Source organism: Heptranchias perlo, chromosome 28 (genome assembly GCF_035084215.1).
Source record: "Heptranchias perlo isolate sHepPer1 chromosome 28, sHepPer1.hap1, whole genome shotgun sequence".
Lineage (NCBI taxonomy): Eukaryota > Metazoa > Chordata > Chondrichthyes > Hexanchiformes > Hexanchidae > Heptranchias > Heptranchias perlo.
This window is the reverse complement of record NC_090352.1, coordinates 33,085,745-33,104,850: the sequence shown is the minus strand read 5'-3', so window position 1 is coordinate 33,104,850 and position 19,106 is coordinate 33,085,745. Positions and strand designations below refer to the sequence as shown.

Genomic DNA, 19,106 nt, shown 5'->3' with positions numbered 1-19,106 from the left:
CCAGCTGTTCTAAAACAGATACAGCACCGACCTGAAATTTGTGTAAAATTACCCAGGTATGTCCTGTCCATAAAAAGGACAAATCTAACCTAGTCAATTCTGGTCTCCATATTATAAAAGCGATAGAGATACTTGAGATGGTGCAAAAAAGATTTCTCGGATACTGACAGAACTAAGAGATTATGCCTACCAGGAAAGATTGAACAGGTTGGGGCTATTTTCTCGACAAAAGGCAAGACTAGAGCTGACCTGATAGAGGTCTTTAAGATTATGAAAGGGTTTGATATGGTAGACGTAGAGAAGATGTTTCCACTTGCGGGAGACACCAGAACTAGGGGCCATAAATATAAGATAGTCACTAATAAATCCAATGGGGAATTCAGGAGACATTTCTTTACCCAGAAAGTGGAACTCACTGCCACAAAGAGTAGCTGAGGCGACTAGCATAGACACATTTAAGGGGAAGCTAGATAACGGAGAAAAAAAATAAAAGGATATATTTATAGGGTCAGAAGAAGTGGGGAGGGAGGAGCTTCGTGTGGAGCATAAACACCAGCATGGACTTGGAGTGAACGGCCTGTTTCTGCGCTGTACATTCTATGTCATGACCACATCAGCCTACTCCCAATCATCAGCAGTGATGGAAGGAGTCGCCAACGGTACTATCAAGCGGCACTGACCAATAACCTGCTCACAAATGCTCAGTTTGAGTTCCGCCAGGACCACTCAGCTCCAGATCTCATTGCAACCTTGGTCCAAATATGGGCACAAGAGCTGAATTCCAGAGGTGAAGTGAGACGAGAGTGACTGCCCTTGATATGAAGACAGCATTCGATCAAGTATGGCATCAAGGAACCCTAGTAAAACTAAGGTCAATGAGGATTGGAGGAATACTCCAGTGGCTGGAGTCATACCTATCACAAAAGGAAGATAGTTGTGGTTGTTGGATGCCAATCATCTCAGCCTTGGGACATCACTGCAAGAGTTCCTCAGGGCATTGCCCTAGCTGCAACTATCTCCAGCTGCTTCATCAATGACCTTCCCTCCATCATAATCATAGTAGGTAAAGCACAGGAGGCGGCCATTCGGCCCACTTTGTCTGGTCTTTGAAAGAGCTATCCATAAGTCCCATTCCCCTACTCTTTCACCATAGCCCGGTAAATTTTTTCCCTTCAAGTATTTATCCTTTTGAAAGTTACTATTGAATCTGCTTCCATGCCCTCAGGCAATGCATTCCAGATTGTTACAACTCGCTGCATAAAAAAATGTTTCCTCATGTCGCCTCTGGTTCTCTTGCCGATCAGGTCAGAATTGGGGCTGTTCACTGATGATTGCACAGTATTCCGTTCCATTCGCAATTCCTCATATAAAGCAATCCATGCCCGCATGCAGCAAGCCTCTGACTACATTCAGGCTTGGGCTAATAAGAGGCAGGTAACATTTGCGACACACAATTGCCAGGCAATGGCCATCTCCAAGAAAAAGGCTAACTACCTCCTCTGGACATTAAATGGCATTACCAAATGCCCTGACATCCTGGGGGTTACCATTGACCAGAAACTCAACGAGAGCAGCCACATAAATGTGTGGCTATTGGAGGTCAGAGGCTGGGTATTCTATCTGAGTGGCTCACTTCCAGACTCCCCAAATCCTCTCCACCACCTGCAAGGCACAAGTCAGGAGTGTGATGGCACACTCTCCATTTGCCTGGATGGGTGCAGCTGCAACAACAACACCACCACCACTCAAGAAGCTTGACACTATCCAGGACAAAGCAGTCCACTTGATCAGCACCCCATACATCATCTTAAACACCCATTCCCACCACCATCGGCTGAGTTGCAGTGTGTACTATCTGCAGGATGCACTGCAGCAACTCGCCAAAACACCTTGGGCAGCACCTCACAAACCCACGACCTCCAACACCTAAAAACAAGGGCAGCAGGTGCATGGGAATACAATCACCTCTAAGTTCCCAACCAAGTCACATGCCATTCCAACTTGGGACATATATCGCAGTTCCTTCATCGTTGTTCGGTCAAAATCCTGGAACTCCCCACTTAACAGCACTATTGGAGCGCCTTCAGCACATGGGTTCCAGCGGTTCACGGCGACAGCTCACCAGCACCTCCTCAGAGCAACTAGAAATGGTTAAGAAATGCTGGCCTTGCCAGTGACTTCCATACACCAAGAATGAATATTAAAAATAGTATATTTCCTTTTAATAGGTGCTCGCCACCTACACTAAGCAATGGACTGGTCAGGTGAGCAGAAAAGTGGCAAATGGAATTCAATTTGGAGAAGTGTGAGGTAATGCATTTGGGAGGGCAAACAAGGCAAGGGAACACACAATAAATGGGAGGATGCTGAGAGGTATAGAGGAATAAAGGGACCTTGGAATGCATGTCCCTGAAGGTAGCAGGACAGGTAGATAAGGTAGTTAAAAAGGCATACGGGATACTTTCCTTTATTAGCCAAGGCATAGAATATAAGAGCAGGGAGGTTATGCTAGAACTGTATAAAACATTGGTCAGGCCACAGCTTGAGTGCAGCATACAGTTCCGGTCACATTACAGGAAAGGTGTGATTGCACTAGAGAGGGTACAGAGGAGATTTACGAGGATGTTGCCACGGCTGGAGAATTTTAGCCATCAGAAAAGACTGGATAGGCTGCTGTTGTTTTCTTTGGAACAAAGGAGACGGAGGGGAGATTTCATTTCGGTATATAAAATTATGACAGGACTAGATGGAGTGGATAGGGAGGACCCATTTCCCTTAGCAGAGGGGTCAGTGACCAGGAGGCATAGATTTAAAGTAATTGGTAGAAGGATTAGAGGGGAGCTGAGGCCAAATTTTTTCACCTAGAGGGTGGTGGGGATGTGGAACTCACTGCCTGAAAGGGTGGTAGAGGTAGAAACCCTCAACTCATTTGAAAAGTACTTGGATGTGCATTTGAAGTGCCGTAACCTACAGAGCTACAGACCAAGTGCTGGAAAGTGGGATTAAGCTGGACAGTTCTTTTTCGGCCGGCACGGACATGATGGGCCAAATGGCCTCCTTCTGTGCTGTAACTTTCTACGATTCTAAGAACCCTTCAAAGCTGTTGCCACCACTTCACATTAATACTCAGATTGTGACATTTGTTAGTCAAATGCTACACCCTCCTGCCTTTTGCTCCCAGCTCTGGTTCAGCAAACCACACTTACATCACCTTAAAAAAAAATCCATCTGCTGTAGAACTATGAAGCAATATTCCAATCTCTTCTGTGAAGCACTTTTCAAGAAAAGGAAATAGTTATACCAAAAATATTTGCAACTGATATATTGTCAGTTTGTCCTGATTAACTGATGCATGTACCACCACCACAACCCCCACCTAACATTTCACAATAGTTTTGACCACAAATATAGCACTGCGTGCAACATTATGTATCTAACTGCATTTGTGTGAACACTGGTGGTCCTGCCAGCTGAACACAACTGCTTTCCATCTGGCTTGAAGTGTCAAAATTTTGGCACTATATTCTGTCACAATAAGCCAAGTAATATAATTTCCAGATATGCTCTGAGACTAGTCCCCATTATCTAAAACTACAGGTTAATTGTGGCTGAAAGATCAACATTAACTGGACAATTGTAATGATGTTATGCTGACTGGTCCATGGTAACACCGAAGCAGCACATGCACATTGAAAAGCTAAATGAAGTGCACCTAATTTATGCATTACAGATAACTGAAAGGTTAGCTGCCATTGGTGGAATCCGTATAGGATTTATACAAAGCAGTGGTGTTAGTCATTGTGAGCAGACATCCAAGTTTTTGACAGATACAAGAACATGCTATTTCATCTGCACCACTTCAAAGCTGTACCAAGGAACTTTAAGTATATATCTTTTGAGAACAGCCAACCAAAAAAGCTTTTTTGGATTCTTCAGATTACTGTGCATGCAATGATTCAATTATGTTTTTTGCCAATTTAATTAGAATCATTGGCTGGTACAAGAATTCTAAAAGGATGTAGGCAACATAGTTGCACGTTTGTCCAAAAAAAGTGCGAGCTGCAGGTCGTCTGAGATGCCAAAAGACTAGCTCAGATGGGCAAAAAGAAAAATCAAAATCCATATACGCTTTAAAATCCTGTACAACTTGGGAGTACCACAATCCCTTGCACATGATCACACATCTTTAGCTCCCAGATCACCATCCACACCGGCGAAGTCATTCAGAAACAGGATCACTGCCCCAGGCTAGAATTCTTCCCCCAACTTTATCAGTGCGACCAGTCAGGAGGTTTTTGTCCAGGGGATTTACATTATGCACACCAGCTAGTTTTCAATGAGCTCAAAGCTGTAATTCAGTCAGAAGGATCGAATGATGTCCTAAATTGCCCGTCCAGCTTAAGACATTCAAAACCCTATTGCTTGAATTAATGCAACTCGCTGACAGCAATCTAACATTAACCTTACATGCAACCATCGAGTTAATCAAAGTTCCAAGTAGGATGGAATGAACTGTGAAACACTGCTCATATCTCATATTTTTAAGCCTTAAACAATTCGAGCTTTAAAATATACTATACAAGAGTGGCAAGTCCCAGGCAGCACATTTTAAACCAGAATATCAATTCAACCCACTGCTTGAAACCCAAGTTATACTTGTACAAAGATCTAGAATCTAAATTAAAAAATAATAGGGTTAATTGGAATGAAAGCTATTTTTTTTGCCAGAATTAGTAGAATGATTCCAAAGTGAAGATCAAAAAGGCTGAAGGCAAAGTGGTTTTTAGAAAAAAAAAGCACAAGGTTTTAAGAATTTGCTTTGAAAGAAAGGGTGATACAAAATTGCAAAAAAGGTCACTGAACTTACTGATTTTTTCATGTTTTCCTTTTTTTCTTTTACTGTAGATTTAGTCAGTAGAGAGTGGCAAGTAGCCTACAGAACAGAGATGAGCACAAACAAGTCACAGTACCAACTTCACACAACAAAAACACATTGTTGGCTTCTACATACAACTGCACAAGAAAAAAAATACAATGAATATTAAACTCTCAATTTTAATTAAAAATATAAAAGGGCAAATGAAAACTAATTTGGTACAATAGTTTGGGTTTTCAGCCAAGGATGCAATACGGCAATTATTCTTAAACCTTCACTTAAGAAAAATCTTACTTTGCCCAGAGAGAAATGTGCAGTTTTTTTTCCATATCAAGTCATTTTTTCATAAGGTATAAACACAGATACAACTGCTTTCAATCAGTCTACTATTTCTGGCTAGATACTCAACAGAATATTTTTTTCCAGCTTTGTTCCATGACCAAAATAAATTAGGATTACATCATTAATGCTTCAGTTGTGTATACATCAATGCATTATGATTGTCACAAAGTGCTTTTCCCTGTAAACAGCATATTATAGGATATTGGTGAAAATTTACGGTTGGAAAGCAAAGCCCAGGGCTTGGCCACTGCTAACATTTGTGAATCGGGACATCACATTGCTAATATGTGAATGGAGATATCACAATGTTGTGATGGATCAATGCAACAGGATGCATAATATGTCAATCATCTATGTCCCTCTTCCTCTGAGCAAGAGCATCAAACTAAATCAACCCACAATAATCTGGCAAAAACTTGATCAAGACAAAGACTGAAAAAGCAATAATGAAGGCTTTTTAAACCTTCATCCAGGCAGTTGGATTTCCAGGAAGGACAAAACCATACAGGACTGAAGTTATTCTGCATTACAAGTATAGAGACATTTACTATCAGAGATAACTTAATTATTTTAAATCTATTGTGACATTCCTTTTGCTTGTTAATGTGAACACTGTCACCCTCCTGGAGAACATACATAAACTATACATTTTGATCAAGGGCAAGAAGGAAAGTCCCATTCCCCAAAATACATTTGGTTTTGCTATCCCAAACACCTTAAATAGAGGCATGCGTTGGTAACAAAGCAAACAAGGATCAACAAGCTTTCTAGTTAGTAGCATGCAGGATTATTGAACGAAACTTTGAACAGCAGCAGTTATACAGGACCAAGGAGTACAGAGATTATCCTTCGACAATTGCATAGTGGCACGGTACATTTGATGAAGAAAAGCTATCCTTACTTCCAACAGCTTCAAGCACCATGTTGTTCCATATTTAACAAATGGCAGATTAATGACAAATTAAACATCAACTTCCATCCACTTTACCCAGCTGCATTTGAAAGCAAATAAAATCTGTCCGACTTTTCAAAAAAAAAAGTTGCAACTCTTTTTCATTCCAAAAGAAAGTTTATCTCTGCCACCTAGAAAGTTCCTCCTCATTCACCACCACACACCAACCTAAAGAGAGGAAAGGTAACCCACTCCCAGGCTTCTGCCAATGTCACCCTGTAAGCAGCTGCATTAGCACATTCTGAAATGTCACTCACCTGCCAAGTTTTCTTTCCCTTCTGCCCTTTTGAGAATTCCATTTGATTGCTCCTCCAGACAACTCAACTGTCTTTAAAAGCTCACGATTGTGGAGAACGGTTTTGTGACGCGGGATCATCCTTAAAATCAACACATTCTCTCTGGACTCAGGGTGTGTTTATGCTGCAACTTTAATACCACTGCAAAGCAGTTTCTGCAGTATAAGTTGCAGTTTAAATCCAGAGTCAGGCACAATTTAACTGGAGAGAAGCAGTGTGATTCCCCCTCCCCACCCCAACCCCCTTCCTCCCCAGTAGGGCTTGTTCACACATCAAGTGCAACTCCAGAGCAACCTCAAATTCCATTCAAAATGGGCACATATGGACCTCCCGGGTACTCTACTAAACCTACCTCGAGTTCATGTAAATCTTCACGAGAGTGCAGTCACGTTTGTCCGCAATTATCAACACATTTTTACTGTTCTCTCCTGGGCAAGAGATTAATTGTTCTTGGAATGCGGTATTAGCAAGACACTGCCTGTAACCCATACTGCAGCTATATTGACTTCAGCTGCTATATAATATCTTAATGCATCAGACACATAAGTCTAGTCAAGTCTCAGTGTCCTGAAGAAACAAAGGATTATGTTGGTTTTTGCAGGAAGGGGGGAGCCAGCCAGGTTAAAAGATGCTTACCTAACAGCAATTAAAATTATTGTTTTTTTAAAAAACTTTGAATGGGTCCTGAAAGTTTTGATCCGATTACCAAAAACATTAGTAAACCAGGAGAATTTACCATCAGATACACAGTATGGACTGAGTCAAGTGAAAAACAACCGAGACTACAGCCCAAGAAATGATACTGTCTTCTGATAGAAGTGAAGAGTGCAGAAATGACAGGTTGTTCAAAACTGGGTGGCATAAAGTGTATTCGAACACTGTCTTTTCATCTCTGGGACCCGAATTCAAAAGGTAGCACAACTCATAGAAGCTTTTTCCCTCTGTTGTCTGCAACAGTGCTGCAGAATTAGCCTCAAAAGTTCTCACCACGACCACTGCCCTTCGGTCTTCAACATTTCTACTCCTCTTTACCTCCATCAAAATGAACAAGTGTTTTGTTCAGATACCTTTTCCAGGCTGTTCCCACTTTCCTGTATTCTTGCTCCCTTTTCTTCCCCTTCTCTCTCCAATATCTACCTTTGCACTCATTTTGTCCATCCCCCACAACGCCTTGACACTTTAAGCAAGAAAGCCAGTTACGCAATTGGAGGCGGGACACAGTTACGCTCCTCAGCACTTGTGAACCTACTTTGTAAGGTTGTAGAACTGTTTCACCATCACTAGTGAATGTGGAAAAACTCCTTTATAGTTGAACAGAAGCACAAAAAACTTGGCAAAAAGTGGGCAGAGCCAGTGAAAAGCCACAGTTACAAGAAATAAATGTAGCAAGCTGAAAAAGTGTAATGGAAAGAGGAATAGAGAGCAAGATTTGGACCAGGTTATTCCATCATTTGAATATAAGCTTTCTGGGACTTGAGAATTTTCTGCAAACAGCATCAGTCAGTACACAACATTTGATGCAGGTAGATTACATACCTTGTAGGGTCTCCATCGTTCTTCAAATGATATGCACCCTCCACACACCATAGAGTTTGATAGAATTAGAAGACAACCACATCATAATCGTAAAATACATAGTGCTGCCATGGCCTCCTACTCCGCCTCAGATAACACCCCAGGAATTCCGTTACTGTCCCAATTCATTCTGATTTAAAGGTAAACTGAAACTAGGGAAGCACTCTCCCAAAACTAGACCTCTGCAGAAGAAGATGGACGAGATCATGGAGCATGAATGATGCATTTCATTTGTAGAATAAAGATGACCCCGATAAGTAGGCAATCTTCCATCAATCCGCATTCTCCACACATCTTAGAAACATAGCAAAGTAGTACTGGTTTGGGGGTGGGGGAGGAGGAGAAAGAAAAAAAGGAAAGGAGGCCCTTGCAGAGGAACCATAACACCAACTGTCAGGGCAGGTCAGAATAAACAGCATCAAAATTCTTGACTTTTTAATGTACAGACAGAATACAAAAGCAAGGAGGTAATGTTGAGCTTGTACAATATTTTAGGCCACAGTTGGGACAGTGTACAGTTTTGGACACCCAATCATAGGAAGAATATAGAAGTAATGGAAAAGGTAGAGTGTAGATTCACTGGGATGTTTATCAGGGTAACAGGTTACAGTAACGAGTAGAGACTTGAGAAGTCACAGCTTTTTTCATTGGACCCGAGGTCGTCAAGATTATGAAAGGTTATTACAAGGTAAATAGTGATAGACTGTGTCCACTGGTCAACAAGGCAGAAATGAGTATTGCAAACATGATTTTATATGTACTTATCAAAAAAATTTTATATTGCATTCTGGTAAAATTTGCTTGGAAATGTCCCCTTTCTGGTTTGAATGCTGGTGGACTTACCAGTTTTACAGTACACACAGAGGGCACTTTCATTGCAAATATTGAGATTACAGTGTGAATGCAGTGACCATGAAGCAGTTGGATTGCCGTTAAAAACCCAACTGATTCAGCAATGCCCTTTAGGGAAGGAAACCTACTGTCCTTACCCGGTCTGGCCCATGTGTCTGTAGACCCACACCAATGAGGTTGACTCTTAACTGCCTTCTGAAGTTGCCGAGCAAGCCACTCACTCAGTCATATCAACATTATCTGCAGCAGTTCAAGAAAGTGGCCCACCACTACCCTCTCAAGAGCAAGGAAAGGCAACCAACACCAATCATGCCAGCAACATCCACATCCCGAGAATGAAAAAGAAAAAAAAGTGTGTAGAGAAATAAATGTGTCCATCGGTATAATATCACCAGATATTTTTAATCCATTTCTCTTGCGATTAAAACACTTGCTTATTTTTGCTTTTGAGTTAAAATCTTGAATTAATTTTTATGTCCTGCCTAACAGTGCGATACAATAAATAACTCCACTGTAAGGCTGCCTATAATTCACTTACTACTTTGTGACTTGTAGGTTATCACCCCAGCCTAGAGAGTAGATTGTTATTACGTTACACTGCTGGGCTAGGACAACTCCGAGTTAAGTGCGCAGCTGGATTAGTTCAGCAGAGGATGTGTAATTCAAGTTGCCACCTTGAATTATGAATAATATTGAGGCATGAAGTTAGCTGCTTTAACGAGATACAAGCAGTTGGGACATCACACATTTAACTTATGTCCCCTTCAGTCTTTCTTTGGAAGAAAATTGTGTTCCATTTAAAAATACTTACTTTCTGCTTGGTGTTAATGCTCAAGGAACTTAAGTAAATCTGAAATAAAAACAGGAAGTGCTAGCAATACTCAGCAGGTCAGGCAGCATCTGTGGCGAGAGAAACCAGAGTTAATGTTTCAGGTCGATGACTTTTCATCAGAACTGATGAAAGGTCATCGATCTGAAACGTTAACTCTGGTTTCTCTCTCCACAGATGCTGCCTGACACGTTGAGTGTTTCCAGTATTTTCTGTTTTTATTTCAGATTTCCAGCATCCGCAATATTTTGCTTTTGTTTGAATAAAACTGCATTGGAGTCATTATAATTAAGTGAAGAAAGGATTTCCTTTTTCACTATATTGTGGCAAAGAAGCGAAGATGACATTCTGTAGAAAATATTGGCCATTGCAAAATAAGTAGTCAAACTTCTAGCTATAATACCCTTTCCTAAAAAAACTTCACTGCCAGATAGGGAACAGCCGACACTTGATTTAAATATTTTCTTTTCATTAATAGCATCAAGATAACTTATAAAAGAAAGTTATTTACTTCAGCTTTTCCCCAATCTCTCACTGATATTTCGAATGTGTTCGATGCAACAAGTGATCTGAATAAAGTCAGTCACACTGAATGTTCTATTAGGCAACTCGTTAACTGTACACTAGTTAAACACTCTCCCAGGCTTATAAAAATTCTTTATAACTTGATTTTTTTTAAAAAACAACAATAAAGATACAATCTCCAAATCGGATTCAATCAGCAGCATGCTTGTTTTACATGACCATGCAAAAACAAAAATCACTGACGGAAAAATTCCCAATATACGTATGGTTTCTCATGTTATCTTCAGTAGATCTCTACACTGAATATTGAAGGGTTTTTTTTAGTAATCCAAAAAGATAAATAAATTACATTTAAAACAAAATGAATAGGGGCATGGGAAATGGATCTGAAAAGATACATTAAGTGAACTTATAATGCCACATTGACCATTATTGTAGCTTATGATAATCAACATATAGCATAAAATGACGTCCTCAGAATTCACACTTATCCACATATTACAGTATTTACAGCCATCCTCTTAAGGCAACAAGATTTTTCTTTACACTCCCATTCTATGGTCAATAACTGACAAAATGATTTAAGTAACATCCTCATTTCAGTTTTGGAACCAACTGCAACAGTTATTGTAAGTGAACCCACCAAAGGCACATGCTGGTCCAACCCCACCCTATAAAACACTAACAATTAAACACCCACAACACAGCAGATCATGTTTTTTTTAAAAACCTAAATGAATAGTATATTTGGTTTTGTATGTGCAGTCAAGGACTTATTTTTATGTTAGACAAGACTATAATAGAGAGAAAAGCATAATAATGGATGTTAAGGTGTTTAGCAAGACAAAAGGATAAACTTAACAGATAAGCACCTTTTCTTATAGGTTTTGTACAAAGATCTGCATCTTGTGACCAAGTTGCTATTTTCTAACTTGGCATTATGCAAACATACAGCAGGAGATAAGCAGGTATTGGAAAGGCACTAAAAGTCTGGAAAACTACAGCAAGGTCATGGTCAATTCTTTTTAAGTGAATAAACTGAATATTGATGTAGAAAAATTCAGCAAACCTTTAGATACAACTCAGGATTGACAACAGAAACCACTGCATATTATTTTTATTTGAAACTTCCTATACCATGACCAAAACAGTCCCATGGGAGTCATTTAGAGCACAGCAAGTGTGTTTACCCAAATTGAAACAAACATATATTTGGGTCATTAGGATTGTTGAACCAAAAATAATGTGACGACTTTGCACTTCTATACAGTGAACTGAAATATTTCAGTGATTCATCTGATTGGAACAAACTGGTGTCAGTCCTCCAGCAGGACATGCAAAAGAAATTATGGGGAAAAGATGATCTAGTTAACAAGGAGAAAGCAAAATTATGCGGCATCTCCCCAGATCTTTATTGCACTAGTAGAAGAAATCACGTGATATCTTCCAGGTGCACTCTGTGGAGACAGATATTCCTTCCGGTGGCACTCAGCAGTCCACTAAACCAGGGTTTGTCCCTAAGTTTTCTCTTTGCAAGATACATTTGCTGCAGGAATCTGCAGAAGCTGAGCAGAGGTTTAGAAAATGCAGAAATTAAACTCATTTAAAAACTGCTACGAATTACTGCGCAACAGTGGATCAAAAATTCCAACAAAGGTCCCTGAATTTGGTTAAAAATAACTTGGTACTTAAAAAGCATTAAAACCCCAATGGTGAAGGCAATTTAATGGCACATGCTTCTTTAATTACTGTAATCATTTCACCAGCTAGTTCACTTCTATTTGGTCGGAGTGCTTTGTGCTCACTTATTTGGGTCTGCAGAACTGCCACAAAAAAAGTAGCGAACAGGGCACCTTCCATGGCTCAGTGTGATCCACATAGACCAGGAGAATCACTGGTATGTGAAAAGTTAGATAATGTAAATTGGGAGAGCTTTGTAGATGCCACAACTGACCTCAGACCTCAGGGGAGGAGAGGAAGGAAGGTATCAAGTCAATGTTCCCACTCAAACATTATACTGTGACCCCAGTTGAAAAGTGCACATGGGTGGACCTTAGATTAGGACAGGATCTGGCTTGCATGTGAATCCCTCAAAAGTTGACAGCCTGCTCACAAGATGGCCCCTTGGGTGAGGCACTAAGGAGCTAACAGTGTAATAAAATAATATCGCAGCACAAGAGAAAATTGAAGAAAAATATTGTTTAAATGCAACAGTGGACTTAGGACTTAATTCCTGTTTGAAGTGGCCTACCACCAAGATCATTCTTAACTGATGAAACTAACATGGGAAGACTATATATGATCTCTTACCCTCATAGCACACAAACGTTAACTCAGATAATGGAAAACCTAGCAACTTAAACAAGTTAGCTCTAAAATAAGGAATAATAAATGAGAACCGAAATAATGAAAAGTAAAATGAGCGCCTGTGTTAAAAAATGAAACTGTAATTGTAATTTCCTCATTTTGAAGGCAGATCGAGGCTTTCCTAGCAACTGTGGCCTTAATATATTACGGGAATATTAAACCAAACTTCACAACAGATCTTCAATACCCTTCAGCTCCGCCCACCTCCCCTTTGGGTCCCTTCTCCTTCATGGTAAAACCTTTGTCTTTCAGTGTTTGTTGTGTTGCTTTCATTTCTATTCTTCAGTGCCTTTTTACTTGAGCTAGAGAGCTGGTGCAATATGAAGCGTAGAAATAGCAGTTGTCTTCATGTGTAGATGCATTAAACGTGTTCCACGATAGAAAAAAATCTTGCGTAGGTGCACACTTCTTGTCCACAAGCCTTACTTCTTGTTGTCACAATTTTTCATCATGCTTTTGTGTTAACATTTACCATTAATAGGCAAATTACTAGGTCAACATATTCCAATTCAATTTGGCTACGTCAACTATCACGATATAGTTGCAGACTCTGGCTCTATGCAGCAAGATTCTTATGTCTTTCTCCCAACTTATTCACCATTTGGTGATGTTAAAAAAAAAACTTATTCATCAACTGATCATGGGAAACGCCACAAGAAGTTCCTAGTATCCAAAGTAAATACTTAAGGAAGTGTAACACCTAGCATTATTTTTAAAAATTCAAATCATTGAATATGATCCTTTCCTGCTTTGAAGCTCAGCCCAGATAAGCTGACACAAAGTGATATTGTTCTCTGTGTCAGTGTCCAGTATAATAAGTCCATCTTAGAAGTAATCAGCTAACAGCAGGTTTAAAGGGTAAAGCAAACTGTAGCTGCAGTGAGAATCACTTGTCCTATAAAGAAATTTGAACACTTAACAATACAGCTCAGTGACAAAACAGTTGCACTTCAAATTTGCTGCAATCACTCCAATGTTTTTTTTTTAAAAAAACAGAAACAAACCCCATTCCATTCTCCCTTCATAAGAATTTATCCCAGGACCCAACAGTTTCTAATTCAATGACCCACAAAAACCTCGACCTAATTTCCCAACACTGGTTCCCGTCACCAGTTATCAACTTTGTAAGCTCCCTTTGCCTCCTTGCAATTCCCATTACCCCAAGCCGGCATACCTGATACAAGCAATGGCAGACACTTCGCAGCTGTGGGGGAAACTCAGATGAGGAATTAATAATTGCATGGAAAAATCTCTCCGTCATTTGCAGTAGATTCCGTTGATTTTCATCCAGGCTTTCCGTGGATTCTAACCTGCAGAACGGTAGTCACATCATCATTCTTACTTGTATGCTTATAAAAAAACCACACAAAACACACACAATGTTAAAACTAAGCTTTACACTATTATGTTCATCTATTATGTACTGAAATCAGTAGGTGAGTCACTGCATTCCAACCACTATGTCAACTGCTCTCGGTGGCTGGTTTCATTTTTAAGTATCCACATTTACCTGCCACACGTGTTAAATCTGCAGGTGCCACTATGATGGGGGCTTTCAATACTAAGGGAGCTAACGTTAGCCAACACCATATTGTCTCATCTCCAGTGCAAGCGGAAACAATATCAATCTGGAGGACTTTAGGTCTATGCAGAAAATTGAAATCAGGGCCCTGTTCATTTCGGCGCCAGTACAGGTAAGGCATACCTCTGAACTGTTTTTTTAAAAAAAGGAACCTCATCGAGGCTTCTTCAAATTCAGGGAAATTAGGACCTATAAAAGGTTCAAAATTCAGAGCCAATACATTGTCCTCACCCCCAGGTGACAGTCACAAATTCTTCTTCCTCCCCACCCCAAAGTGGTTTCTTGCTGTCTCCATTCACTCCTCCACCAAAGGTAGTTTCCCAGCTTCCTGCCCCTTCCTCCACCTTGATCCAATTATCCCGCATGCTCAAACCCTGTTTGATCTGAAGACTTCATTTGGCTGTGATTCCCCATAGCGACTTATGGAAAGCCACACAGGATAGCGACTTATGGAAAAACCTTTTCATCCCCCACATATTTAGTCCTTCACTTGCTCTATGGACCATTGTTTAGCTGAAAGAGCAGGCATAAACTGACTAACATTGGAAGGCCCCAGTGCTTAGTGTCGTATTGAGCTATGTTGACCAGGAATATCAACGGTTTAATCTCAGGCCTATGAATTAATTTATCTTAGCTGGGACAACAGTAGGCTGTAATAATTAGCCTGTGTGTTCCTGAGCCAAGGATGGAGAGGAAAGAAAATGAGGATCATGCCAAGTTCTTGTCCCTGGTCACTAACCAGTAACCTCTACTACAAAGCACATTCTTGGATGCCAGGTGAAGACAGAATTGGGCTTAGCTACGATGGTTTACAAGGTCAAAACAGGCTGCCAAAGCTCACGTGAAGAATAGCCACTTAGGCAAGGCACCAGGGAACAGCCAGAACCTGTGGAACTACATGTATTACAGTGAGAGTCAGTAGCCACGGAAGAAAATTGAAACCAAGGCCTCGGACAGCTGGGTAAATAGCCCTTAATTTTTCTCGTCAAGAAAGCTCCCAGGTTCTATTCTGCAATACTCTTCGAGATCAGAAACTCAATGTCAAGAATCATGGGTACAAGTGCAAGTAATATAACCCATAATACTCATGTTAGTATATTGATCAATGCACTACAAAATATAGATTTATTAAGACTCTATTGAGGGCCTAAACTATAAACCTGTAACCACCACTTTAGATCTGTTCACACTCAATTGCTTTTGCATTGCTTAAAAGAAGGAAAACCTAGCAGGAGAGCTTCATGCTGAAAGTGCTCTCCTGCAAGGCTTTCCTTCTCCTTTAAGCATTGTATACACATCTACTTTTCAAATAACTAGTTCTACATCTTCCACTAGGTAAAAGATAGCTTTACGTTGCCCTTGAACTGTCCCATCCACCAATTCAAGTCCCAGTCATAGTTGGCACCACTCCAATGACTCATGTTACAGGGCAACAGGCAGATGGTGACAGCAGTATGAATGTCAGTGCTCCAGACAGACCGATCTGCAAAACATTAGCACCAGTGGCACTCTACATCAGACAAAAAAACTACACTGATCTATAGCCTTTCCCACCCCCGACCCCCACCTTTTAACTTCCATTTTTAACCAAGTTATATTGACTGCATGGCGGTAATCACATTGGTGGCCCAATCTTCCATACCACAAAAAGGACAGGTAAAAGTACACATCTACAATTCCCCACACGCAGAGAGGAAGAGAATGTGGATCAAACTTGAGCCTGATCCTGTCCTTACCCAACACCCACACCTTCCAGCATAGGTCATTGGAAAGCAATTAGGAGCAGGAACACCTGTCTGATTTCCCTGCTCTAACCCAGCAGTGCTAAAACCAGTGTAACAGCCTTACTGCCCAAGCTCATCAGTTAATGCCACACAACCCAGGAATCAACATTCAAAAAGGTTAACAAAATGGATTATTTTTAAGGAGCGGTCCTGTTATGTTTTAATGCTGTGTTAAAGTAGGCCATCACCAACGCACAGTTGTATTTTTAAAAACACAGGGTACGCCTTTAAGTGACTGATTCCAGCAGCATCATCGAAGGTCAGGGACAAATTCAGTAATGAGACTGTCATGACCATTACCATGTGATAGGCACTGCATGTCTCCAAGCTATTCAGTTCAATGGTCCTGGTTTTACTGCACATGAAAGTTTAGATTGTTCCCAATATTGGCCACAACCTAGTCACCAACCCGTTGTTCAATCTATCCAGAACAAGGTTTCCAGATCAGTACCAGCGTAAAGCATAACTGCAGTTTTTTTTACACCAGCATTAATTCAAAAGTGCCTCAGTACAACTGGGATAACTCTGAACAGCCTTAATGCATATCGAGCTGGGAGTTTAGCACCTAGTTTCATGATAGAGAAAGCTCAATACCACCCTCTGAATTTCTACAGATTGAGCCCTACTGCAGCAAGAGGTCACTATATTTAATATTGAGATGGTGACTCCTTCCTGGGAACGTAAAAAAAGTAGGCCATTCAGCCCCTCGAGCCTGTTCCGCCATTCAATTATGTCATCGTCAATCTGTATCTTAACTCCACCTACCCGCCTTGGTTCCGTACCCCTTAATACCCTTGCCTAACAGAAGGTGGGCAGGGGGTGGGTGAATAATCACTCGGCAGGACAGTTCCTTCAAGTAATGGGAACACAGAATCCCTTTGCTGATATTGCACAATTATTAGTTCTAGATAGTTATTTTCTCTTTGCGATAAAATAGATAAATAATATTCTCTCATTTGAACATCCTCACAAACCAGATCATTGACAAAAGTTCCTGAAAGACAGTTCTACCTGGTCGGATCAACTTCAAAGCTGAGGTGCTGTTTCTCAGGGTCCTTAAGCACTGTTTTTAGCAATGGCTCAAGCAGCTTCTGCAGGTATGTAGCACCATAGACCTGAAAGCAGCAAGAAAAGGGTATTTTGCAATGCAGAGGCAATTATAAAAACCATATCCTAGATGTAAACTTTCCCAGGGATCCAATTAAAGTCTCGTCAATAAACGAGCACTATCAAAGCTGTGGCTCTTTTGCTGTGAACAGTAGCACATTATAGGCATGAAACCGTCATGGTTGCCAGTCACACCAGTTATGCCAGCACATAAACAGAATGAGATTTCAATTTAAAGCAGCCTGTATTATAAATAAGGGAACAATGTCAAAGCTGTAGCCTGATCTCTGGAGACAAATATCACTTCATCTTACAATTTATTTTTATGGTCCATTAGATTACTGCCTTCTAACTTTTCTAAGGTAACCATGGGGTCTATTCAACCCCCAATTAACATAAATTTCCCTCAGTTAGTGACAACAAACTAGTACTCTAACTGTCCATTGGGGGCATGCCAATTAAGTATGGCACCCAATCAATCTGTTAAGATTCAACACCTTTTTTTAAAAATGGAAAGGCTTCATTAATGTACACAAATTTCAATTTAATAACAGGTACAAATAAATTAAAGCAAATCTTAAAAGGCTAAGTGGAATCGTTCACCCTATGACAAGCTAATGGATAGGATATCCCGCTTCTGCATTTGTCAGGCCACAATTCTCAGCCAATTGATTTTAATGGACAGGAAAACATGGGCTGGCAAGCATAGAAGCGGATAATCCCAGCTAAGATCTCGCTAGACAAATGGCTGCATATCAAACACATCCTTTGGCTGAATACAAATCTGAACTCACTTGGAACAAGTAGTTGTTTTAATTTTGCTCTGCAACTTAATAGGAAAAGTATTTTTTTTTAATAAAACTGAAGTTTATGAATTCCTGAATAAACAACAAGGATTCAACAACTGATTGTCTACAAAAGGATCAAGACATTTCCCCAGTTATTAACTCGATCAGAAACAGGGTCTTGCATTTGCTACCATTGTTTTCTCCGCCATATAGAAACTGTGCTTCAGAAGCAACTTCAAAGGGACGCACCCCAATCATATTGCAAATATCAACAGGTCTCCCGAGACATAGCTTGTGGTACGAGCATATGCCGTTTTATAAAGACAGGAGCATTACACCGTGTAACACACAAGATGCATTATTCTGCTGCTGAGATGGCGCTTATGTAACTTGCGTCTTTTAAAAACACAAGGTCCAAGTGCTGTACCATATCATGGGGTCAATTTTCGAGTAACTGCTTGTGCAGATCCTGGGGTCAATTAGAAGGTATTTTCAGTTACTGGGGATGCTTCTCTATAGATAGGCTTGTAAATGCCTGGTGCCTCAGGCGAAACCAGAGAAAGGACGGGGTTTCTTGAATACTTTCTTTTTCAGGAAAGAAAATGTGTGCATGATCAATTGTGATCGATACATATTAATACTTGCAGATAGTTAGATAGAACTAAATGAGTTACCCAACCACTGAAACAAAAACGGATTACATTTTACGAATCTCAAAAGCTCTTACAAGCACAAATGTGTCGCAGCTTTACCTTAAAACAGAAAGTCATTATTTTACTCGCAAGGCTGTTGCCTCTAAAGAGAGTCTGCATGGAATCTGCTAGCTCCACCTCCTTAGAGAACATGTTCCAAAGCAGCTGATAGAGAAGATGACGCGAGTCAAATAACGTCACCAACACACGAGCAAGCTCATCCTGGGGGAAAAAAAACAAACACCTTGACATCAATTAGAGAACTGCAACAAGTTATTGGAGAGGTTGCATAAAGAACTAGAAAGAACAGTGCAGGGTTAATGCATAATGCCAGTGAGAAGCAGCAAATAATTAGGTTCAGACAGGACTTTTCAAAAAGCATTGCCTGTCTGATACTTTTAACCTTCCCCCAAAGCTTTTGGTTCAATTCTACACAACCAGGGTAGCACATCGAAACATTTCATGAAGATCTTTTCAACTTGACTACTTGGGTCACTTTCCTATAAATACATATAATGAAATACAAATAGTGGCATTTT

General features: G+C 40.4%; 1 protein-coding gene across 5 annotated transcripts in view; it reads right to left on the bottom strand.

Annotated features, from left to right (window-relative positions):
* nf1a (neurofibromin 1a) overlaps window positions 1–19,106 on the bottom strand; it is a 276,274-nt gene that overhangs the window by 133,699 nt on the left and 123,469 nt on the right. For 3 of the 5 annotated variants that reach the window (XM_068008408.1, XM_068008404.1, XM_068008405.1), the window contains 4 exons: window positions 18,628–18,789; window positions 16,992–17,095; window positions 13,789–13,924; window positions 4,868–4,933 (listed from right to left, as the gene is read on the bottom strand). In XM_068008408.1, coding sequence (XP_067864509.1) covers window positions 4,868–4,933; window positions 13,789–13,924; window positions 16,992–17,095; window positions 18,628–18,789 — 468 coding nt within the window. The remainder of the gene's footprint in view (window positions 1–4,867; window positions 4,934–13,788; window positions 13,925–16,991; window positions 17,096–18,627; window positions 18,790–19,106) is intronic. The other 2 variants (XM_068008406.1, XM_068008407.1) reach the window with 1 other exon arrangement.